This window comes from Pecten maximus, chromosome 18 (assembly GCF_902652985.1).
Source record: "Pecten maximus chromosome 18, xPecMax1.1, whole genome shotgun sequence".
NCBI classification, from domain to species: Eukaryota; Metazoa; Mollusca; class Bivalvia; order Pectinida; family Pectinidae; genus Pecten; species Pecten maximus.
In genome coordinates, this window is record NC_047032.1 from 9,838,905 (window position 1) to 9,866,579 (window position 27,675).

A 27,675-nucleotide genomic window follows, 5' to 3' on the forward strand; every position below is an offset into this window, starting at 1 on the left:
TCCGAATGTTCCACTCGAAACAGATCAAATACAGATTGTACAGACGGTCTGCATACAACGGTTGAGCATGCATCGTCTTAATTGTTGTCTATATTTCGAACACTTTTCATTGAATAAAAAATACTTGTGGCACTACTTGGTTTTTCCTTATTAGTTATTTTTGTTTTTTGTTTTTTTTTGTTATGTCTTTTGTTTGTTTTTGTTTTATTTTTTCCTCGTTTTTTTTTTTTTTTTTTTTTGAGAATTGCCAAGCTTATGCATATATACTACTACACATGTAGCTTTTCCCCCTAGTTTGAAACTAGAATCGGGGGGGGGGGGGGGGGGGGGGGGGGGGGCAGTCTATACAGTAAAGCCCCCACTGTATACTTTTCAGCAGAATTCTGACTTGTACGACTGGACTGTTGGTACCTATAGCCAATTACACCTTCACTAGAACGTTCAGTATTTAACACTATGACTCATACACGAAAAACGTAAACGTATGAAGAAACCTATTCTTAGCATGAGTGATGGCCAAAAAGGTCGGCATTGTTCAATATATACATACGGACTTTGAAGATCGGGTTTTTAGTACAAGACGTATGAAACGTTCACAATAACTTCTCTTTACGGTAGTAAATAAGGCCTGTCCATTAAAGAGGATCCCTTCTTCAATAAGTTATTTCCAAACTATGGGGATGAATATGGTAGTCAATTTTATACAAGGGGAGGGGGCTTATTTGGGGATGATTATGGTATTACGTTTTACACTGGGAGAAGGGACTTATTTGAGGATAAAAAGAGTGCTAAATTTTCACACTTAGGGAGGGGGGGGGGGGGGGGGGGGGGGTATTTGAGAAGATATACGGTACTGTTCCACTAGGGAAGGGGGCTTATTTGAGGATAAATATACAGTGCAACTTCCGAAAACCGAACCTTCTAAAAACCGAACACCTCTGAATACCGAACGAATTGTCATTGTACGGAATTGGTCCTTCTTTATTATAGTATTAAAAACTTCCAAATACCGATCCCTCTGAATTCCGAACACCGGACCGATTTTGTGTCCGGTTCCTGTTAAAATATACCAAAAATTACTTCTGAAAACCGGCCTTACCTGAGCGATCATGACACGAGGTCAGGCCAGTCAACCATGTAGTACGGTTACACTAGTGGGGGCTTATTTGAGGATAGATACAGTTATATAATTTCTCGTGTGTAGTGTTTTAACTTTAAATATCAAAATGGATGTTGTGCAATAGAGGGACCATTTACGATCTCCTTGTTCTGATCAATAAGAGACTTGTATCAGAAATCTTACGGCTTAATGGTGAGCATGTGTAAGTCGTATTTGTTAATGTTAATGGCAAACTTGTACAAGTCGTGTCCGTTACTACTTATGGCGATCTTGCATGTTTGTTACTGAAAATATTTATAATAAAACAAATCTTAAGCCTGCTTCGTTACCGGCAAATCAAACAAGGTTAAGAGCATGTGTCTACTTTTTATTCCTATTAGAGTATCCCATATGGACACACGCAATAACAGAGCTGTGTAAAGCATGTGTAAACTCCCAGTTTACAGCTAATTAAACAATTTTGTAGGGATCAGAAGTGACCAATTTACCACCACGTGCTCGCACGCGATCTTCCCTGGTCTGTTTATGGTCTGGTTTATCGTCGCACGTGCCGTCTACTTAACCTGTTTCCGTGGTAACAGCCGAACACTTACTATTGTTTTATTTGCTACTTAAGAGAAATCACGTGGCCCGCGAGAGAGCAGCCAACTCAGTTCAGACGTCATCATATGGTCCGTCATAATAAAAACTGCCACGGATGAATTTTATCAATATTTGATGGCCTATTATTGAATGACTTAAAGACGTGTAGAATTACCAGCCCTCTCGGTGATAGGAGACCTGGTCCATGTTTAATCAATGCTTCTTGAAATGAATTGCCTTACCTTATTTTTTTCATATGAAAATGTTTTTGCATTCAAGGAAATCATCTTAAATTCAGGGAATCTGCATTTTTATATCAAGGATTTTTAATGTTAAAGAATTTCTTTAAGTTAAGGAACATTTATGAAACTTGAAACAAGTTTTAGTTGCACATTTCCTCTTCCAACTCCATTTACCCGTGTTTAGCACCCATTGTATAGCAGATTCCATAACAGCTTCAGAGTATCAATCATAGCCATTTTCAATCCAGGTTTAAGATTTTTGTGTTTCCCACTAAGATTTAAGATATTATATTTTTTCCCACTAATATTTAACCGATTTCAATGTTTCCACTAAGAACTGAGATTTCAACGTTTCCCACTAAGAGTTAAGATTTCAATGTTTCCCACTAATATTCAAGATTCAACGTTTCCCATTAAGATTTAAGATGTCAACGTTTCCCACTAAGATTTAATATTTCAACGTTTCCCACTCAGATTTAAGATTTCAACGTTTCCTACTAAGATTTAACCGATTTGAATGTTTCCAACCAAGATTTAAGATTTTTATGTATTTCCCTCAGATTTACAAGATTTCTTAGTACGATTGAAGATTTTGATGTTTCCTATTTATCACAAAATTTGCATCCGTGAATTGTGCGTTTTTACATGTAACATAAACGTTCAATGCTCAAAAAGAAAAAGAGTTGTTATTTTCTATTTCACGTTGTAGTTTTTATTAAAAATGAAAGACGTGTATCACTTACACTTTTCTTGTTCACACGTGCAACGTATGTTGGGGGGAAAACAGCATTGCACGTGACACTAAAATTAACATTGCGCATTGCTGTATACATGCCTATAATATTTAATGATTCTTTTCCAAGAGGAGTCAATTAGCCTAAAAATTGACAGCCTTATTTCCAGGTGTAAATAAGCAAAGAAGACATATGTAGGATGAGAGGCGAATCCTTGAGAAGTGTGTTATAAAGTGGTAAAATATGACAGGCATTAGCCTATTTATCGCAAACTGGTGTCTAATATTTCCACATTGTATATGTTACCTCGACTTTAACCAGACATAACTTTAAGTCCGGCAGATAATTGGTACTTAAAGTGAATTATATTGTTAAGCCGTTTTACCGACAATATCCGTGTTCAATATCAGGCTTTCCGTCATGTAATGTCGTGTTTAACAGACACCTACGTGTATATAGAGGGCGCTGTACCCACTCCAATGTGTATGTAGGCGCCGTCTCTGATTAGTCGGTTAATTTAATAGCATATGCAAAACAATTATAACGGTTTTAAACAACCATATCAGGGAATGGACACCTAAGCTGATTTTCAATTTTAAAGAGTTCTGATTTTTCATGACACATTACAACATTCCGAGACTTTTTGGTTGAACTTTACTTCCTGTTGAAATATGGAGGAAGACACTCGTTATTATACCGGACATTATCCTTATTATTACACCGGTCCGCACTTTGAGAACGTAACATAACTTGCAGTTTGACTTACAGTTACATGACTGGTGTTATAGCTAAAAAAGAAACCACCAACTAGTCTTTTGCATCCTTGTACCATTCCCCAGTCTTAAGTACCATTGTACCATTCCCCAGTCTTAAGTACACTTGTACCATTCCCCAGTCTTAAGTCGCTTGTACCATTCCCCAGTCTTAAGTACCCTGGTACCATTCCCCAGTCTTAAGTACCCTGGTACCATTCCCCAGTCTTAAGTACCATTGTACCATTCCCCAGTCTTAAGTACCCTGGTACCATTCCCCAGTCTTAAGTACCCTGGTACCATTCCCCAGTCTTAAGTACCCTGGTACCATTTCCCAGTCTTAAGTACCCTGGTACCATTCCCCAGTCTTAAGTACCCTGGTACCATTCCCCAGTCTTAAGTACCCTGGTACCATTCCCCAGTCTTAAGTACCCTGGTACCATTCCCCAGTCTTAAGTACCCTGGTACCATTCCCCAGTCTTAAGTACCATTGTACCATTCCCCAGTCTTAAGTACCATTGTACCATTCCCCAGTCTTAAGTACCCTGGTACCATTCCCCAGTCTTAAGTACAATTGTACCATTCCCCAGTCTTAAGTACCATTGTACCATTCCCCAGTCTTAAGTACCCTGGTACCATTCCCCAGTCTTAAGTACCATTGTACCATTCCCCAGTCTTAAGTACCATTGTACCATTCCCCAGTCTTAAGTACCCTGGTACCATTCCCCAGTCTTAAGTACACTTGTACCATTCCCCAGTCTTAAGTACCCTGGTACTATTCCCCAGTCTTAAGTACCATTGTACCATTCCCCAGTCTTAAGTACCATTGTACCATTCCCCAGTCTTAAGTACCATTGTACCATTCCCCAGTCTTAAGTACACCTGTACCATTCCCCAGTCTTAAGTACCCTGGTACCATTCCCCAGTCTGAAGTACACTTGTTCCAATCCAAAGGCTTTCTTTTGTTTATTGTTTACATTCATTCTTATGATTTTTAAGACTAATATTAGACTTTCCTTTCAGGTCAAATCCATTTGATGTATTTGGAAAATGAAAAATAAACATCTCGTTTTCTGCTTTGGTCAGCATTACTGTAATCGCTTCAGACAATTCCGCAGTGTTTCATTCGCCAAAGTCATTAGAAAAACAGCTGCCATTTTCCAAAATGGCAAATGTGAAAAGATTTCAGAAACTGACCTATACAGCAATTCACATGCATTTAAAACCTACGTTTAATGCCGTCAATTTGTCTGTTAAAGTTCAATATTGTCACTTCATTAAACATGTGCAAACCCTTCTCCCTTAGGCTTATCCGCCATAATGCCGTGTGATGTAAATCAAAATAAATCTCCCACAAATTAATGATATTTTATCTACCCAATGTATGTGAATAGTCCAGAACGGCCTTTTGCATGTATGAGCACGTGCAGTCGTATACAGTTGATCTAACACCTATACTGACAATTCCCCAACACCAGGATCATTTCACAGGACACGAAAATGGATAAAACATGCTCTTCCAATTACCTCCCGTGTAGAGGCGCGTACGAAAGTGCGGCTTAATTTGGGCTGATGTAGAATATCAATACAAATTCATACCCTATCAGCGATTCATGCCTGGGTTCCGGACAAGTGTTTGACAGATCTAGCTCAGACCCCACTAAGTGTATGATCAGTCTCACGGCTGAATCAGACCAGTACATCTGTTTACTAAACAAAATTTACCGATCTCTGAGCGAAAAGAGGCGACGGCCATGGTTCCTATACAGTGCATACCACGTGACTTCACGTTTAATCCAATTAGCGAAATTCAATAACCGGTTTACCGATAGCTGCCATAGTAACGGATATTTGTGATATGTATTCATCGTACATAGGTTTTATTTCTCCCGACATAAAGACATGTCGTTTTCAAGTTCATCAACCTTGAGTCTTCCTCATCAGTATCATACACATACACATTAACATAATATCAAAAACATCAAAAATAATAAATACGTGTAAGAGACAATGTACTCTGAGAGCATAACGAAGTTTGAGAAAGCATTTTGGCATTAGCTGTTTTAAAGCATTTGGCCAATGTTCCTAATTCTTTTGTATTTTGTCCGTTGAAATACTGTATCAATTTTAACATGCTTGGCTATTTAAAAACAGTAACTTTTTTCTAAAATGCCTAACGTATATACGAATAGCATGGACATTTAAGAATATTCTGTAATACATCTTCAACATCATTTGGATCACATATAGTACAAATTCTAAAGCATTGCCGAATATTTTGATAACAACCTTCTTCTGTATTTAAATCCTGCGATGACAGCCGAATTTTAGTATTGTCTTTTAAGTACCCTTTCCCTAATGGTTTTCTCAAATAAACCTGCATAATAAATTCATTGTCACGGCATATATAAAGAGAAATCCCTTTGACGATGTTCCAATATTTTCTCGTTGCTATACAAAGCCTAGGTCTATTCTATATTGTATAATTCATTCTTGATATTTAAAACCCATTTATCGTTATTCTCTTATATGTCTTTATAACATTATCTTAAAATACAATTATCAGTGTTTATTATTTATCCAATAGTTAAAAATTCTTGATTTCCTTAACAATGTCAATGGATATTTACCAAGCTTTAAATAAACCATAGCATTACAAGCATTTTACGCACACCGAGTAATTGTTTATAGAATGTTGTAAATAAAAATATATTTTTCAATAGTTACATGTACATGTATGTTAGTAAAAGACCTTGTATATCGTGTATATATGCGCATGTACACGAGTTCTACCTGATGATGAATGAGAAGTTAGGTCAAGGATGAATATAAAGGTCAAAGGGCAAAGGAAGGTTAAAGTAAGGTCAAAGAGAGAAAAGAGAGTCCACGGAAACTGAGAAAGTCAAAGGCAATGTAAAATATTACAAAGTCTGAATCAAAGTTCAAGAGCCAAAGGCAAAGTTAAACGAAAAAATGATTTTTAAAAAAGAGAGAAAGAAAGAGAGAAAAGAAAAAGAAAAAAAGAACTGTTTACGCAGTTTAGAACATTCAGGTATGTGTTGTATTGAATTCCCATGTTAAGTTGAATCATATATCCTCACTTTTTTTTTATTACAAGTTTCATCAATCCAGTGTATTTGGAAACGTTTGTTGTGTGCAATACACACAATGACCTAATGCTACGGATGATTAAATGGTGTTTATCTAACATTCGGCAACCAATGTTTAAAAAGAATACACCTATTTGACGACGATGACGATTAAAAGAGAACTTTGACTCCTTCATCTCTTTGAAACCTAAACTTAGAAACAAAAGCACACATTCCCGGTCACCATCAATCAGACGTTTCTATTTAGTCAAGGCCTTGGAGCAGTCACTAGCTCGCGCATCAGTAACAGCTAACCCGAACACTGCGTGCAAATATTTCCGGACTCGTATCGACTCTGTTTTTAGAATGCCAACCATTGTTTGTTTACGCACTGTAAATGAGTTTCACTCCGAATGCTCAGCCCAGAGATGTGACTACACATGCATACTTTATGTATAACTCAGTGGTATGTATAGCAACATTTTGCCTACATCAGAATTGTCACTGTGGTTTACAAAGTATTTATGAATTAGCTTCGTATAAATTTATCAAGTTATAGATAATCCAGAAGCAAACGCACGTGCGTATAACACTTGATTTCCAGAAACTATCAATATAATAATCGGCATGGGTATGTTGATAGATATATAAAATATAAGTGTTATTCTGCAGAAATATTGATTATATAACACATTATTATACTATTTCATGTTTTTTCTGCCTGATAATAGTTCTAAAAAAAGTACGCCGCTTACCGGGTATACACGCGTGTAACAACACACATTACGTCACTACCGGTATATACATGTGTGCAACAACACAGTACGTCACTACCGACATAACGTGTGTAACAACACACGGTACGTCACTACCGGTATAAATGCGTGTGTAACAACACACAGTACAAAACTGTACCGGTATATACACATGTGTAACAACACACAGTACGTCACTACCGGTATAAATACGTGTGTAACAACACACAGTACGTCACTACCGGTATAAATGCGTGTGTAACAACACACAGTACGTCACTACCGGTATATACACATGTGTAACAACACACAGTACGTCACTACCGGTATATACACATGTGCATCAACACACAATACGTCACTACCGGTATATACACATGTGTAACAACACACAGTACGTCACTACCGGTATTATACACATGTGTAACAACACACAGTACGTCACTACCGGTATATACACATGTGCATCAACAGACAGTACGTCACTACCGGTATTATACACATGTGTAACAACACACAGTACGTCACTACCGGTATATACACATGTGCATCAACACACAGTACGTCACTACCGGTATAGATACGTGTGTAACAACACACAGTACGTCACTACCGGTATATACACATGTGCATCAACAAACAGTACGTCACTACCGGTATATACACATGTGTAACAACACACAGTACGTCACTACCGGTATATACACATGTTTAACAACATACAGTACGTCACTACCGGTATAGATACGTGTGTAACAACACACAGTACGTCACCACCAATATAAACGCATGTGAAACAACACACATTACGTCACTGCCGGTATAAGCACGTGTGTATCAATACACAGTACGTTACTTACGTTGTATACACGTGTGTAAGAACAGTCAGTTTCCCACCGGTATAAACACGTGTGTATCAACACACAGTACGTCACTTCCGTTTTATAAACATGTGCATACCAACAGTCAGTACCCCACTACCGGTGTATACACGTGTGTAACAATGCACCGTATGTCACTTCCTGTATTTACACATGTACATCAACACGCGTGCGACACCATACAATTCGCCATTTATGGTGTAGACACCTGTAGACACACGTATATAAACTACATGTAACACTCATTAGTGACGAGAATCAATAAGAGTGTCTCGGGATGCCGATACATTTTCAGTACAGTTAGATGTTCAACTTCCGTAATGATCGTTAATAGCGATGTACAAATGTTCGTGCGGAATATGGAACACATAGTGAGATAAAAGGAACACGTCTTACATAAATAGATAACAGCGAATTGAAAATTTGAAGTTAACGTTATTTACATACTTAGGTGCAGTGCTGACATCTGTACAAAGCGTGGAAATTTAAAACAGATGTGTATTTTCTATAGTTAGCGATGTTCCAACATGGCGCATATATATAATGGCAGACTTCGTCATTTCAGTACACTTATATTATCTACATCCCCCCCCCCCCCCCCCCCCCCCCCCCCCCCTATTTACATATCGTACTGTCAAAACCAACTTGGTTGAAAACAAGAAGTGTATTATTGAAATGCCTTTCTCTAGAATTCAAGGAATAATTATACACAATAGCAGTGTATAACTTACAGATGTAGACAAACAATTGCATTTATAGTAACCATATTCGCAGACAATTTCATATTATTTGATTGGCGAAATATCGGTTTTCTTTATATAGCATAATAACTGCAATCGTTTTCTACAAAAAATGTACCACCATATACTAAATATACAAGGAGGAGTAAAAGATATTTCAGAACTGAAAAAAATACATAAACGAATAACTACAAGCGGAAAACACGTTCCCTGACACCCATTTTTCTCGTATCGGAAAGGTATGATATTTCATTCATATGTACAATGTATTATATGTAATGGGACAGATGAATTCGGAGTCCCCAATGTTAGCATAAACAAAGCGCACAGACTCACCTCCCCTGTACACGAACAGAACTACAGTAAACTCCTGAAATACAACATCCACATCTTAGAAACAGGTAAAACTCCTCAAAAAACGTAGGTAGGCCTCACACATATCACTGTTAAATGAAACCATACTTAATCCTCAAGGTGACGTCACAAACTACATTCACAGCAGCTGAAACATTAAAGAGGAAAACCTCGTCCGTCAGGTTCAGGGCGTTCTATTTACAAATGTACATGCGCTACGGTTTAACATATACATGTAGGGTAGCACGTGGAGTCATTGAAATTCTATAATCAATTCAGTTCAGAACACTGCTCTGGCTGTTTCATTGGTAGGAGAATGATAAAGAGGATGAAGAAGGCAACAGTACTACAGGATTTTAGTGATAATACAATAGGCATATACATGTACATGCTGACAATAATACATCTTTAACGTCTTGGAATTGCAGGGGTAAGCAGGTACATGTATTCACCGTACAAATAGTAGGCAATAAACGGCGGGTGATTTTGTATTGTATATAAGACGGCAACCATTATTTTTGACCCTCAAATATTTATTAGTAAGTCCAGTTTTGTACGGTTGACTAAAACGTTCGAACAACCTCGTTACCACCCTTAGCTGCACTTCCTTCTGTCAGGGTCTCCGACAGTTAGGGAGCGAGCAACATTCTTCTGTCAGGGTCTCCCGACAGTTAGGGAGCGAGCAACAATCATGTACACTACATATAACTATCTAAGTCAGTTAGGCGCATCTTTTGTACGCAGAATTGTAAGCATTGTTAGGTAAGTAATTTGAAATCGCGATTCACAACGAACAAAAAAAGTTACAGTATTTGTAGCAATACTCAAAACCCCTTTTAAAAGGGACGGGGGAGGGGGGTCTGTGTTTGGAGTTTCCTTGATATTTTTAGTATACCAAATTGACCAATCATTTTGTTTGACGGAGTCACGTGGGTTTCCGACGATGTCATCCAATAAAATTCAAATTCCTGGTGGAGCGGATAGTAAAGTAAAGAGGAACTTATTTCGAACAATTAAATATTGTCACACATTCAAATCATTGACAAGATACTGGTAGTATCGCAGTGGTTATTGTCCGAAAACTGATGAAGGAGTGAATTGGTAAGATTACATTTAAATCTACGAATTTTGTGGTAAGCGATTTCACCTTGACTACGGAAACGATTTAGATTTTATTTCCCTGACTAGAGACAGCATTGAACCCAGGAAGCCACCCCCACCCCCCCCCCCCAAAAAATTGGCAATTCCACTTCCGTAATCCCCATTCCGCAAAGTGCATTGAATCCTTGGTTTCATTAGTACACTGTCATTTCGCGAACACCACACGCGAGTGTCTATAACAAAGCCAACATTTCCAACATAAGTGCAGATAGACAATGATTTCTGTTGGTTCCTTGAATACAGACGGCTCTTTTTGTCGGCACATGTACGCGTCAACTTGCGTACGCCATCTATGCATAAACATGCACGTTCATACATATACATCAATCTTGCGGTTGGAACTACCAGAACAGCAAGCACCTGTTGAGATGTTCAAAACCACCAGCATAGATAGCTACGATCTCTGTGGAATAAACCTTATCACTTACACACACACCGTCTGTTCTACAATACCTCGGTAGTTAAATCGTAATAAAGTCACATACATGTGTTTTTCATGGTCTAAAACAAGCATAGCGGTATATCATTATACATCAATTACACGCGATTTTCAGTCACGTGACATACAAGGCTTTCTATCGGGTTACGATTCTTTTCCACTAAAAAAAGAAAAAAAATCCAATTCTCTACAGCTTATGAATTAAAACCATCTTGGGATTTTTGTACGCTTGATGCACATTCTCAATATTTTGTTTTACTTCATGATTTTAATGAATGCTTCTTAGAAGTTTAAGTGCTTACTGCCGGCGATGAGCCATTGCCATGATAATTCAGTTTGATTACAAACAGTGTATAGTGTATAAAGAGTGTAAAAAAATCGTTATTGAGTTAAAAATGACCCCCTGTTATCCCCAAGAACTATACAATAAACTTGTTTACTGCTTGATAAACATATGTTGGTAGACGGGCCGTCATGTTTTCCCATCAAATGTCAACACTCGCGCGCGCGTTAATATAAATATGGTATTTGTTTCAACAACAGATGAAAATAGACAGCACCATATGTTTGTGTATTAAGATGTTTGGGCAAACAAATCTACATGTATGTCGCGTGCTACAATACATGTAAAGTAGTGGGAACTATAGACCAGGAAATTATCTCAAACATGTTCTTCTGAGAACAGGGGCCTGCGAACCTGTGTACCTATTGTTGATAAAACCAAACAGGGGCCTGCGAACCGAGTACAGCTTGATGCAACCAAACAAATACCACTGAACAACACAAATAGTGATGGCTTGATTATCATGTCCCTGTGCTTTAGGGGAACTGATATGATAAGACTTAAACAAAACTATTCCAAGTTAGCATTTTTATGGATATAGATATGGAGTCGCGGTGGTCTAGTGGTAGGGATCCGGCTACGTGACCTAAGGGTCACCAGTTCGAGTCACGGTATGGGTTTTATCCTTGAACAGGAGACTTAATTCCGTTGTGTTCCAGTCGACTCAGCTGTGAATGAGTATGTGGTAGGGCGGTGTAAGAAATGTAGGGTGTAAGCTGTTAGCACCGAAATGGCAGCAATCGATCAGAATACTAGTCGCCTCATCATATAATCTGCGTTATCTGTGTGAGACAGTGTAATAAGGAAAACGATCAGAGTGATAGAACTGCTCCTCCTCCTCCTCCTTCTCTCCTCCTCCCCTTCTCCTCCTCTCCCTCCTCCCCCTCTTTCTCCTCCACCTCCTCCTTCTCTCCTCCCCCCTCCTCCTCCTCTCCTCCCCTCCTCCTCTCCCCCTCCTCTCCTCCTCCCCTTCTCCTCCTCTCCCTCCTCCCCCTCTTCTCCTCCCCTCCTCCTCTCCTCCCCTCCTCCTCCCCCTCCTCCTCCCCTCCTCTCCCCTCCCCTCCTCCCCTCCTTCTCCTCCACCTTCTCCTCCTCCTTTCCTCCCCTCCTCCTCTCCACCTCCTCTCCTCCTCCTCCCCCTCCTCCCCTTCTCCTCTCCCTCCTCCCCTCTTTCTCCTCCACCTTCTCCTCCTCCTCTCCTCCTCGCGAGGCTTCTCTGCCTTTATATCCTCTCAGTTCTCTTACCAAGATATCGAATGACCCAGCTACATTCGTTATAAACCTATCTTCCGTAATTACAGCAAAAACCTAAGCCCACTCTAAACTGCTCCGGGACCGCGATAGCTCAGTCGATCCGAGGTGAGAGGCTCGACTCTCCCCTTGCATGTCGGTTTGTATTTCCTGGGGAACTGGAAAAAAGGACTCGTCGATGCTGTCATGGTTGTGTCCTTGAGCAAGACACTTTACTCTAATTGTTCTGGATGACATGCGACTGGCCTTCCGTATGTTGTTCAGTGAGGTATTCACCAACTACTACAAGGACCAAACGCTTCAAAATTACACTACCTGTTCACGGGGCATTACATCCAGCAAACCAAACAGGTCTTCCTGTTCAAGAGCTGTTCTATCACTCTGATTGTTTTACTTATCTGTTTCAGGAAATGACAGACTTCCTCTTGTTAAAATGGAGAAATACAACGCTGCTGCTGTATACATCTCTTCACGTGTGCTATTTCGATTAAACAGAAGATAGTCGTACAAAATAAAAAGAAAACAAGGTAATAATGAAAAACAAAACAATTAAGTCTTTCAAAGCATTTATGCAAGACAAACCTTCTTGATTAAAATACTTGCGTAGTTGCCGTGTACGTTTCGTCTGTATCTACAGGTCCAGCTTTGGACGAAATAAAGAGCGCTCTGCAGTATAAGTCTTATTGCTTATTTATATAACAGGTACCGAAACGTTTAAATAAATAAAAAAAAAATATTGCTCGAGATAAAGTCTACGTCTATACAAGTACTTGCACATGGAACAGGAAAAAGAATGTTAACAGCAGCTCTTTGATTATTAAACTTAATTTTTGATAAATTAAGGACCAATTAAACATTTACTGGGACGACCAGCACATTGGAATACATATAATGCTACTACAGAGGCGCTGGGTTAAAGCTATAAATAATTCTATTATGAACAGCTGAGGATTTAGCGAATTCTACTACAAGTATTGTGTTGTAAAGATTTTAGGAGTTCCATGCCAAGGCGTGTGCGTCAGGACATATACTCCCGACAAACATGTCGGCTCCAAAGTATACTGCAACATCGAAAAGAACATTCCTGATCGGAAATGCGCAAAGGCCTTTGAACATTCTTATGCCTGTAAAAGAAATCCACATTTCCTTTCTTCATCGCCGATTGATCCCATCAAACAATGCCCATTTTTATGTCAAAAGCTCATGTTTAGATTTTGTTGAGTTTACGATAATGTGCAGTCTTAAAATCGACAAACCATTATCAGATCAGAGATCGTATAAGATACACTGGAAAGGGGACAAAACGGGTTTAGAGAGAACAATTAGGATGGTTTATTTTTAGGGGGTACCCTTTGATTGGTTAAAAAGAAGATATATCATTTGATAACTGTGGTTTGACGTCATACACATTATGACGTCATGAAAATAATACAAAATCAGGATATCGTACGTTGTATCTGTAAGTGCGAAAATAAAAAGACAGATGGTATAGTGTTATCACAATGAAATATCGTTACTGAAGTATACAGTCCATGTTCGACCTCCAACCATAGTCGAGCTTCTTTATAGATGAAGTTAGAACTTGTTTTATAATTGTAGTAAAAAGTTTGACTTGATATGCTTCTATAAAAATATAATGAACTAAAGCCGAGGTATCGCTTATCATTGTATCCTTTGCCATAAACATATACAAACTCTCATTCTTCAAAAAGAAACTATTCCATAATAACTGTCTAGCTTATTTGATCACGTGCCTTTTACGTATACAGGTATACAGGACAAATAAACTTTAATTAATTAAGTACCAGGCTTTCATTCATGTCGACGGTTTGGCAACCAAACCTTAATTAATACACAGTATGAAAATGAATAGAACATAGGATGGCAATCGGACTCTCCTTTCTCCATTTGTCCTTGAGAGATAGAATAACTATCGTCTATATATCTTAAAGCTTACAACTAAAGAGAACAAAAATGAGCAAATATGTCCTTGTGTTGAGAAAAGCCGGTTTAAAATTTCCTCTATAAGGGATATTTATTACCACGCGGTTGTGTTTACAGTCGTGAACAGTACGCCTCTGAGAATAGAATCGGCCACACAATGACAGAGTATGCTATCCGTACAGGAAGTACATCATGCTACTAACCGTACTCACTACGATATACTTGTGGGGTAAATTAACGATTCATTCCGTGTAAATGTCTCCATCGCCTATAGGAGATGAAATTTAATGTAATTTTGTGTTTTCCCCATAATTCATCATTAAATCTCACTGCGCATGTGCTACTTTAGCGACGGAATGGCCATAGCTCATTAAAACTTATGCGTTGCACCCCACAAGTTCTCAGACAAAAGAATGCACCCCATAACTCAATCTTATCTGTTTGTCCGATTTTACATCACTTCTATACAAACGATCATAATTAATCGAAGATAATATCAGTCCGCAAGGAAAATATGTCAACGAGAGGTCAGAGGAGGAGGAAGAAGAAGAAAAGCACGTGCACATAGATACACCCGACATATCTGTTTTTCCTTGTACCTCCGAAAGAAAAGTAATAAGCTTTCAAGTTAACTGAGTTCAAAACTGTAAAATAGATGCTGATGACGAGGTAATTTGAGTTAAAAAAAATCATCTAACGCTAGCCTTTCTCTTGTTGTATATTACAATTACCAAACATATAAGTGTATTAAAATCATTAAATAGATGTTTGTATTAAAATTTGAAATCAATATTTTTTCTTATTTCTTTTCAATAGAATTATATTTTATAAAATTATTTTATTAGACAGCTTTTACTTGAGATGTTTTTGTTTATATTGTAATGAATAATTAAAACAAATAAAAATTCAGTTTCAATGAAAACAAGAGCTCCGCAAGCGGGAGCATGGTACGCCCGTCACTGGAAAACTACCACAGGAAAATGAAGCGTCGTTGACGGGCATATAAAAAACCTAATATATGTTGAACATTATTGCTTCTAGTTGTAATGAACAAAATCTAAACTAGAAAACTGTTTTGCATTTTCTACCTAATACCAATATTTGGCAATAGAAAGGGCATAACTCTGCTAAAAATAATCGCGAAATTCTGTAACGCAAACTCGCTTAAAGCTATTATACCATAAAATGTTTGTAGCAAGTTCCATAAAAATCCGTTGATAAATAAAGGCTAGAGAACGCTAACAAGGAAACGTTAACGGACGGACGTACGGACAGCGCAGGGTGTACCATAATACGACCCGTCGTTGAGGGGCGAATACAAATACAATACTAGTTTTTCTTAAATCCCAATTTACTGCACAATGTATCAAAAGCTACCAAGCCATATGAAGAATCGCCGTAGCATGGTAGCCATGGTCCAGATATGATGTACGAGTCTCTTTTAAAATAGTATGCTATGCAAGAAAATGATTATTTTCAACTTTTTTCATTTCCTTTGACTTCATTCTTACTATTTTCTGTCATTCTTTACCGACCTATTCATCCAATCAGTGTCTATCTATTTCATTTTCATACATTTCCAGCCAATCAGCGTCCGTCTATTTCATTCCAAGTCAATCAGCGTCCTTCACTTCACTCCTTATTTTTTCAGCCAATCAGCGTTCATCCAAATAATTCCCTTAGCCAATAATCTTCATATATTCCATTACCTTACATTTTGAACCAATTAGAGAAAAGCTACATACCAGTACAAACCAGTCCGTGTGATAATTACCGTTGACATGAGGTTATAACAGAGTGTAAACCCCTTTCGATGATCGCTATACTTATAAGAACCCAGATGTGGATCGTTGACAAGTAGAAACGAACCCGTGTTTACAACCAAGGCCAGCTTCAAACGAACAGTTATCACCCGCGGAGTAAAACGGCGTCTAATTATAGCATCAATTTACCAGTTGAGCTGAAAAAACACGGCTGGTTTGAGTGTATCATTTTACGATAGGTCAGCTGATTTTTATACTTTAGATTTGGGATAATGCATTTCCCAAAACAAGTTGTATGACGTGCTATTCTCCGACAAAAAATTCTAGTATTTTTCATTGGTGCAATATGATTAAATTGTTGCCAATTAAATTGTTAGCTAATTAAGTTTATAGCTTTTAGGTGGGTAAGAAGACCGTGCGTTGGTAACCTGCCTCCATGTCTGATGAAGATCATGTTTACTCATCAGACACTACACAGACCTGCTCAGCATGACTCTCCCGGCAATACACGCTCTTCTTGTAGGAACGATCTCCTTTCTGATAAACTCCTAAGAACAAGGCCAGTATAACCGATAACCTCAATTCGTTTTACAAGCAAGCGGCTACGCTTTGACCAGATAAGATTTCGACATTTCAAGATAGAATCAGGGAAGTGGGAACAGGGAGAAAAATTTGCCGTTTATCAATGAAACTTCTGTCTCACATGCTGTATTGTACATGTTTATATTGATAATGGACAGGTTGGAATCCCACAATGTGTCCTTGTAAAATACCATTGAAACGTGATCATGACGTCATCAAAATATGCGATCCATTTGACGTAAATACAGATTCTGAGAATGGATAAGCGGGTGGTCCCAGCTTACTAACAAATCGAAATTTCGAGATTTGAATGACTTAAACACTGTTATCGTCATAAATAGACCCTTATAAATCAGCCAAATCATATAATGATGACGTCATATAATATAATGATAAAAGCAAATCACGTAATGATGTCATATAATGACAAGGGGAGGGGGGCGTAAAAAAATTGCAAGCATGTCACGTTTTGATTCAGCTGTTCACGAAACGATATGCCTGGTTCTTTACTGAAGAATACATCCGTGTATGCATATATTGCTATCCAAGACGAGATTGGAGAATTTGATCAAAGTGTGAGTTGTACACTGTGGCCAGTGAGAGAGAGACCAGAATAAGTGATACAAATCAAATACAGTTTTCTTCTACACAAGGTTTATATACCCCCAAAACAAACTCGCCATAAAACGAGTCATAAATATTACGATTGGAAGACCCGGGAGATTTCAAATCGAATCACTGGGCACGAGAGCACGCGCGGAAAGAATATACAGTGACCGAATGCCATGGCAACTATACGGGTAATGTCGCATTAGGGACAGACGGCATTAGTGTTAATTAAATCTAAACGTAAACATTTGGTCAGGAATACGGAGGACTGTGGGAAAGTATTGACTGAAAGATTAACCAATAAAATGGTCAGGATAATCTCGTGTCGTACACGGATATAAGGTCAGGTTCGCTTACAGCCTGTGTACTCGAAAATCCCCTGCTTTTACCCTGTGTGTGCGCACACTCAATACCCCTCGGCTGTTTAGCTGTCTGTGTACACTCGAAACACCATGTCATGTATCCTGACATGTTGATTGGCTAAAACTTCATATTGGGATATTCATTTTCAAAAAGAAGTCTGGGAACTTTCGCGCTAGAAAATACAAATTCTATTTCTAGCAATCGCGGCTCTGTACTCTAGCGTGAACTGGCCAATAATCGAAACATTACTTGTGTGTCTAAGGAAACCAATAATTCTGCATACCATCGGTTGTGTATCGATCGTTCAAATCAAATAAACATACGACAGTTTTCCGTTACTTTTAACATCACGGCCAAGTAGAATACCGAGACCTTCTATTCAACCACGACTTGCAAGTAGTCGTTGAATTCGTTTCGAGTTATTTTCAATACCACACTGTATTCTAAACAATTAAGGCGGAAGCTACACAAGAGGAAATTCCGAGTCTGACATCAAACCAACGATTCATCACCAATTAGACCTAGCTTGATACAATGTAAGGATCCCGACAAAGATGGCGGTTCTAACCTATCATAAAGACTGGGATATCCGTCTTAGTACAATGTCTTTCCGCTAGGCTACACTAATGAATATTTTTGTATGGTGTTCCGTTAGGGCCAAATTTCCAATATCGCTCCTTCGCTCCTTCGACCTAAACGCGAAGGAGCGAAGGAGCGAAAATACGATGGCGAAGGAGCGAAGAAGTGCAGACGCGAAGGAGCAAAAATACGATAGCGAAGGAACGATGGAACTTCGCTCCTTCGCTAGACTGCGTTCATAAATACCATGCTGTATTTTCCAAGCGGAGAATAGGAAAACTACGGCAGATAATCCAGTCTGAAAGACTAGTACCATTCTCAGTTACTTCCCTGGTGTACGCCACACAAGCGGAGCGCTACCCGGCGGAGAGTAGTGAACTTAGAGTCTAGAATATTTCGGTGTTTTTTTTTGTTTTTTGTTTTTGCATATAATTATATTATTTCATAAACCGGTTTCAAACAAGGTTATTTCGTTGTTGTTGTTGACTTCGTTTTGTTTTTCTGTGTTTGCTGGGTTTTTTTTTTTATATTTTATTTATTTGTTGCTGGTAAACTCAAACTGGTTTGTTAAACCAATCTTATATGAGCAACAAACGTGTCCTTATCCAACATTTTCAAAAATTTTCATCTCTGTAAAATGAAAGAATGTGCTCGATATACAACGTTATTCTGAATATGAGGGATTTTCTAATGCTGATGGAAAATTTCAAAACAAAAAAACAGCTTTCCAAATGATTCTTAACATGAACCTAGTTAAAAAGTATTCCGAGTCTGACATCAAACCAAAGATTCATCACCAATTAGACCTAGCTTGATACAATGTAAGGATCCCGACAAAGATGGCGGTTCTAACCTATCATAAAGACTGGGATATCCGTCTTAGTACAATGTCTTTCCGCTAGGCTACACTAATGAATATTTTTGTATGGTGTTCCGTTAGGGCCAAATTTCCAATATCGCTCCTTCGCTCCTTCGACCTAAACGCGAAGGAGCGAAGGAGCGAAAATACGATGGCGAAGGAGCGAAGAAGTGCAGACGCGAAGGAGCAAAAATACGATAGCGAAGGAACGATGGAACTTCGCTCCTTCGCTAGACTGCGTTCATAAATACCATGCTGTATTTTCCAAGCTGTAAAATGAAAGAATGTGCTCGATATACAACGTTATTCTGAATATGAGGGATTTTCTAATGCTGATGGAAAATTTCAAAACAAAAAAACAGCTTTCCAAATGATTCTTAACATGAACCTAGTTAAAAAGTATTCTTAAACTGAAAACCAAATTCTAAATGCAACAAATCCGCCTGAGAATTCGCGCATCTGTACATTCGGAACATCTCTGTCAGCTTTACCTGGCTAGGCTGTACGTTCGATACCTCGGCCGGATTTATGCCACGTTTGTTGTTATACGTTTATGTTGATATATTGGAATATATATATATATATAAATTCGATTTAAAGCGACTACAAAAGTTTTATCACCTAATGACGTACATGGTGGGGGTGGGGGGGGGGGGGGGGGGGGGGGGGGTCATAAAACGATCATATTTACCGCGTACAGAGCTAGAATTGGTATAAACTAGCTGAGGAAACTAGGCTAGTCATAGCCTTATCTTTATACCAGATCAGTCCATTCAGGTAACACGGATCCACGTTATTATTTCTGTACGAGTTTTTCCTCTGTTGTAAGATCAGGCGTAAGCTTCAAGGCGGTTAATATCATAGTAATAAAAGCATTAGCACAGATATGGGTCATGTTTTCTGACGTGTACAGATTACATATTGCAGACATTGGTGATCGTTAGTATAAACTCCGTCCGTATATCGGTGGTTTCAATGAATTTCGTATAGTTATATGCAAATGGTTGATTCTTCTCATGGCAGTCATGGCTAGAATTTGGATAGTTCGTGAAAAACAACTTTACGGATCGGTGATGAAGCAAATGCTTGCTGAAGTGGATTGTTTGTTCAAATATCCTAAGTTTATGATCCCTTTCAGCAGAGCTGTACATGTATATAATTTATAAAAAGGATTGCAATGATTTTACTCCGAATTTCAGAGCTAACATACAATGACAATCACCCACAAGGTCAATTATACTGATGTTACACGACAGCAATGCATTCTGGGAGACAAGTTGCATAACCGGAAGTAGGAAGTGACAAATTATCATAACGAGAATCTCACACAAATACGTCATCTGTTTTAATTGACAACACAGTGATCTTGTTTTTGGTATACAGTATAATTAAATAATGTGGAAAATCAATTCCAATATAATTACATGGCCGCAAGAGTAATTAAGGGTACATCGTATGTGGATAAAGCTGTATTGATGGGAAAATGACGCAAATAACCCCGTATGTGCGGTAACAACCACGTGATGTGTTACAAAACAACCCTGGATACAGGCAAAAATGGAAATATTTCAGAGAACAAAAGGTCGATGAATATTTGTTCACATATGGTCGAATTAATCCTTTAATATTGGGGGGGATCTCAAAGGTCCCTTACAGGAACAGTGGAATTTTACCCGAGAACCAATTTCACCAAAACCAAGTGTTATTTAGCAATCTCAGAGACAACCTACAGGCTATGTTTAAAATTTCAAAAGGTCCCATTCACCTGTTCTGTGGTGTACGACAAGGTTCACTTTTTCTCCATAAACTATCAAAACAATGCCGTATGCTGCCAAATGATCTTGAATTCTTAAGGATATGATTTGCTGCAAATTATATATATGAGCTCAGATATGTAGGTTAATATCGCACAATGAATATGAAACACATTTTTGATGACATGAAAAAATTATAAGTGTGCATAAAAATACTGAGATTGCATAACTCCATAATTTAACAATTAGCTATACAGTCAACCTTAAATGATGACTAAACGAACTTATTTTAAAATAAATTACTTTGGTTTTTGTGTTTTATTATTAACAACGAAGATGGTATTGTAATTATTAATTCTTTTTCTAAAAATATACCTTACCGCATTTTGACATTTACACGCCGAAAACTATTCTCGATTTTTCTGGAATTTTGACCATCATTACTCAAAATAATATGCCAAAATATTACTAAATATTTTTGGTGTGCCAGAACCGGAAGTGGGTGTATCACTTCCGTAAAATATTGACATACATAGTTAGAAATATGCCTTAAAATTTTAACATTGTTTGTCTTTAAAATTGTGTTATCTATTCATTGTGCAATATTTACCTACATAATATTTCAGCTCGGTGATCTTAAGCTTGCTGTTGCCGATTTCAATTTCTATATTCTGACGCAGACAAAGGCTTGAAACCGGTGCCAAAAAAGGATAGCATTGATGGTTTCGTTACAAAGGATCTCTGATAACGGAATTCACCATTAATACAACATCAGTGTACAATGTGGATTCAACTTTAGCTTAAAACTTGTTTCAATGACGTCATTAAAATTTGTTAGTCTTCAAACACATTTCGTCGTATAGGTGTTGTACATAGCTTCGACGGATACGCAGAAAATAATGTTGTATCAAATGAACATTCATCAATATTCGTAAAATACAACATACAGTTGTTATGATAGCCGTTTCCATAAGAAGAACAAGCGAATCTGTGTCTTTTAGACGCAACTGACACGTGTGAAAGCAAACATTTTGAAGAACAAGATTATTTGTACATTATATCACTCTGACGAAAATATTTCAATTATAGAAATCAAAACAAACACGTGTTGGTAATTATTGTAACAGACAGGGAGCCATCGTTAGAATGGCATGCTTACAGTATAGCATGTCACTCCAAATGACTTCCGCATGCGTCCTGTTTTATTTAGCGGCGTCGCCCGTGAAGGGAGGTAACTCTATATTTTAAGATCGCCCAATCAACTCTCTAATGGTGGAGGTACGAAACAGATATTGAGATCCGGTAAACTCATTAAAACAGAAAGGTAACATCCATACAACTGATCATCAGATACCCCTGTCCGCCTTCTGTTTTACTTATAGCTGTACTCACTCCAGTTTCGGAACCGAATGAACGATTCATGTCTATATAGGACCTACTTTAGAAAGCCGTGAAATTCTTACCCTACTAGTTTTTCATTCAATCTTCCACCAAATAAAATAGTAGGCCTTATTCCAGATCGATCTACATTTCAACCTCTACCATTCTGTTTGCCGAAACTACTTGACTAGCGGGTATCTTATTGCTTTGGGGATATATCAATAATGAAATATCGTTTCTCAACTCGTGGAACATACATTTTGTATATAGCTACTGACAATCATACATATCAAAGACAAACGATTAACACACGAATGCACTAGTACAGAAGCAGGGACAATGTATTGCATACCCAAGATTCATCTCAAAAGGACAAAATATACTGTATCTCGGCCTCGTGTCACTAGGACAACATATACTGTATCTGGGCCCCGTCTCATCAGGACAAAATATACATGTATCTCGGTTTCATCACACAAGGACAAAATATACATGTATCTCGGCTTCATCTCACAAGGACAAAATATACATGTATCTCGGCTTCATCTCACAAGACAAGATATAAATGTAGCTCATTTGCATCTTATAAGGACAAAATACCCATGTATCTCTGCCTCATCTCACAAAGACAAAATATCCATGTATCTCTGCCTCATCTCACAAGGACAAAATATCCATGTATCTCTGCCTCATCTCACAAGGACAAAATATCCATATATTTCTGCCTCATCTCACAAGGACAAAATATCCATGTATCTCTGCCTCATCTCACAAGGACAAAATATCCATGTATCTCTGCCTCATCTCACAAGGACAAAATATCCATGTATCTCTGCCTCATCTCACAAGGACAAAATATCCATGTATCTCTGCCTCATCTCACAAGGACAAAATATCCATGTATCTCGGCCTCATCTTACAACGACAAAGTACACATGCCACCCGGACAAAATAAAAACTCCGAAATGGACAAACAAAAGAATAGTCTCCCAAATAACGAGAACATTGTACATGGTTACAATATAAAATCGAATGATTCCCTATTAAGGGAGTATCCTACTCTCCTATTCCATGTAGTGTTGACAACCGTATAACCTTACTATCTTTACGAGTTTTAGACAAATTTCCTACAACCACTTCCAATGAAAATCCTGATAAAATCTTCCCTGAACTTAGACAGACAGCGTCCCTACTCTTACTTTCAGTACACGACTGTGTGAGCGGTTTAAGCTCGTATTTAACAGAGATGAATGGCTATCATGTTGTATTTCACTCAAGTAAAGATGGTTTTTACCAAAGCAGCGTCGCTCCAACGTTATTTCTAACCCCGCCACAAGTTACCGTATCTTGGTATCGACGATAGCGGAAAATAATTTGTAATGCTATAAATAGCCAAGGTGTGGAAGGCTGTAACAGGCAGTCATGAATGAAGAGGCTTCCATACAGACAAGCACCAGTTATATTTAAGTCGCGTTAAAGGACCACGTTCCTTAATTAACTTCACACCAACACCGCTTGTATCATACAGCTGTGTTTTGAATCTGGTTAGTTAAACTTCTAGTTTGACTTGTCAACCTTTGGCTCTAGTTAATCAAACTTTGACTCTGGTAAGTAAACTTTGACTCTGGTAAGTAAACTTTGACTCTGGTTAGTAAACATTGACTCTGGTTAGTAAACATTGACTCTGGTTAGTAAACATTGACTCTGGTTAGTAAACTTTGACTCTGGTTAGTTATATACATTGACTCTGGGTAGTAAACTTTGACTCTGGTTAGTAAACATTGACTCTGGTTAGTAAACTTTGACTCTGGTTAGTAAACTTTGACTCTGGTTAGTAAACATTGACTCTGGTTAGTAAACATTGACTCTGGTTAGTAAACTTTGACTCTGGTTAGTAAACATTGACTCTGGTTAGTAAACTTTGACTCTGGTTAGTAAACTTTGACTCTGGTTAGTAAACTTTGACTCTGGTTAGTAAACTTTGACTCTGGTTAGTAAACATTGACTCTGGGTAGTAAACTTGACTCTGGTTAGTAAACTTTGACTCTGGTTAGTAAACTTTGACTCTGGTTAGTAAACTTTGACTCTGGTTAGTAAACTTTGACTCTGGTTAGTAAACATTGACTCTGGTTAGTAAACATTGACTCTGGTTAGTAAACATTGACTCTGGTTAGTAAACTTTGACTCTGGTTAGTAAACTTTGACTCTGGTTAGTAAACATTGACTCTGGTTAGTAAACATTGACTCTGGGTAGTAAACTTTGACTCTGGTTAGTAAACATTGACTCTGGTTAGTAAACTTTGACTCTGGTTAGTAAACTTTGACTCTGGGTAGTAAACTTTGACTCTGGTTAGTAAACTTTGACTCTGGTTAGTAAACTTTGACTCTGGTTAGTAAACTTTGACTCTGGTTAGTAAACATTGACTCTGGGTAGTAAACTTTGACTCTGGGTAGTAAACTTTGACTCTGGTTAGTAAACTTTGACTCTGGTTAGTAAACATTGACTCTGGGTAGTAAACTTTGACTCTGGTTAGTAAACATTGACTCTGGTTAGTAAACTTTGACTCTGGTTAGTAAACTTTGACTCTGGTTAGTAAACTTTGACTCTGGTTAGTAAACTTTGACTCTGGTTAGTAAACATTGACTCTGGTTAGTAAACATTGACTCTGGTTAGTAAACTTTGACTCTGGTTAGTAAACATTGACTCTGGTTAGTAAACTTTGACTCTGGTTAGTAAACTTTGACTCTGGTTAGTAAACTTTGACTCTGGTTAGTAAACATTGACTCTGGTTAGTTATATACATTGACTCTGGGTAGTAAACTTTGACTCTGGTTAGTAAACATTGACTCTGGTTAGTAAACTTTGACTCTGGTTAGTTATATACATTGACTCTGGTTAGTAAACTTTGACTCTGGTTAGTAAACATTGACTCTGGTTAGTAAACTTTGACTCTGGTTAGTAAACTTTGACTCTGGTTAGTAAACATTGACTCTGGTAAGTAAACTTTGACTTATAGATTGAAAAACTTTGACTCTGGTTAGTTAACTTTGACTCTGGTTAGTTATATACATTGACTCTGGTTAATTGAAGTTTTACTCTGGTTAGTTATATAAATTGACTCTGGGTAGTAAACTTTGACTCTGGTTAGTTGAAGTTTGACTCAGCTAGTCTAACTTTGACTTAAGTTATTTTACCTTTAACTCCGTAGTTAAACTTTCATTCTAGTTAGTAAACTTTAACCCCTATTCGTTAACATTGATGAACTTTGACCTTGGTTAGTTATTCTGATAACAGTTGGTTACCATGTGATGATCAAGTCTTTGTTATTGTAGACTGCTCCGATCAATGTACATAAATTCTAAATTTAGAACAAACTCTTTTCAAATTTTGTGATTAAAATTACCCTGCATCTGTTCCTGTTTAGGCGTTCGCATTGCTCCAAGTGATATGTTTGCAATTAAGGAGTGTCTTAATTTTCTGGAATGTGTTAGGTTGTGTTAGAATTCAAATGTTTCGGTGAGTGTTAGAGTTACAACCAGCGATAAATTAAAAACTTCCGCCAGTGGGCTGGAAACGCTCATAATCTAGATAAGCATGTGTTCAAACAATAAAACAGATATGATGTTTAATATATTTTAAGATGTTTCAAGTGGAATGTTGCAACAAAATGTTCTTAAATACAATATTAAACTTGTTTTTATTCTCATACTGCGTGGAAAAGGTTCGGTAAAAGGCCATGCCTTATAGAAATCTGTTCAATAATTCTATTTTGAAAGGACTCTTACAAGTGCACGCTAATGTTCCATGGTTTTAGTTGTCAGAAACGTCTGCATACAACAACATGTACCCAGGGACGATGTTGATTTCAGACGCATTTACATGATGTTTATTTCTGCTGTTTGTTGCTTTTCGGCGAATTGAAACGCTGACAACGCAGAAAACCTCCATTGTTTGAACTTCCCAAAGCTTTGACAAAAATATAAGCTCAAACACATAACATTATGCATATACATCCCATAATTACTCCAATGTCTGACCGAAAACCAGAATCATATAGTAATTATCCCGTGTAATACATACATTGTATGTACATTTACATATCTGTCATATTATTAATAATTACTTTCTCTCCCGTCCGATGAAATGGACATTTTATTGTGAGGCACGAGGATTACGGAGGTTGGTAAACAAGCCAGGGATGTAGCTGGTTATTTTCACAAGAAATTCGATTGAGATGGGGGAATGTCAACATGTCGGCTTTATGGAGTATTGGTATTGTGTTGTATTATTTAACGGCCTATCGACAATTTGAGTCAGTTAGGACCGATGTCAGTTTCATACCTTTATATACAGTGAATTCAGGTAAACAAAATTTTTTTTTTAAATATTGTCAAAAATAGTATAAATATAGCAGAATAGGCATTTTAAAATCCTGTCAACAAGTTACCCAGAAAACCGACTTCCATAAAGAATTTATTATAGACTCTTTCGTCCATATCTAACCTGTCGAGTAGTACATATGGTCGCCACCTAAAGCCTTGTCAGTTTCATATGATTTCCCAAGGACATTTTAAAAAGATTTTAAAAATCAAAATTGCAATTTGAAAGCGATAGGATCTGAAGTGATCCATCTATAGATGTTAATTTACAATTAGTCCTCTAGCTAATTACAGGAAATAACAACAGCGTACATAATGATACTAAGAATGGACAGGCCTCGAGAGGAACCTCCAGAGTCCCACATAGTCGAGAGTCCAGTAGCCGAACCCGACAGTGTCAGCAAACGGATCGATATAGTTGGATAAATCAATTAAAGCCATGTGTTTACCTGTACCTCAATTAGGACCACGTGTTTACCTGTTCCCTGGAGACCCCGTGTTGACAGGTATTGATTGACATGTCATCGTTCACGCTGCCTCTACAACAATGACCACTTAAGTTTATATCTATTTTCATGACGTGATGTTTATAACCCAGCTGCTGATGCAGAAATCTTGGATAGGAGGGGGCGCGCCAATCGGGTGGAAAGAGAGCGCTCCAGTCGGTAAAGAGGGTGAAAGGCGCGCCAATATTTTTTTTTGGGGGGGGGGGGGGGGGGGGGGGGGGGGAGTCTTGGGTTGAAGAATGCCGCTACATTCGAATGGAAGGAGGTATGGTTTCGCTACAATCGTTTAAGAAGGGGTCTTCTACAATTGGAAAGGAGGGGTACGGGGTCGGTCCGTTGCAATCGGTAAGAAGGCCGTAGAGGTCCGCTACAATCGTTAAGGAGAAGGAGATCCGCTACAATTGGTAAGGAGGGGTAGAGGGTCCGATACAATTGGTAAGGAGGAGGTAGGGGGTCCGCTACAATTGGTAAGGAGAGGTAGAGGGTCCGCTACAATTGGTAAGGAGAGGTAGA

General features: G+C 38.1%; 2 protein-coding genes across 5 annotated transcripts in view; both read right to left on the reverse strand.

The window, feature by feature from the left end:
• The window catches only part of LOC117316117 (potassium voltage-gated channel protein Shaw-like), a 160,890-nt gene that overhangs the window by 113,713 nt on the left and 19,502 nt on the right, over positions 1-27,675 (reverse strand). The window lies entirely within an intron of this gene.
• LOC117317017 (rRNA 2'-O-methyltransferase fibrillarin-like) lies at positions 11,937-25,711 on the reverse strand. The gene is made up of 2 exons (XM_033871795.1): positions 25,681-25,711; positions 11,937-12,457 (listed from the first exon to the last, which is right to left on the reverse strand). The coding sequence occupies exons 1-2, from the start codon at positions 25,709-25,711 to the stop codon at positions 11,937-11,939; spliced, it is 552 nt and encodes a 183-aa protein (XP_033727686.1).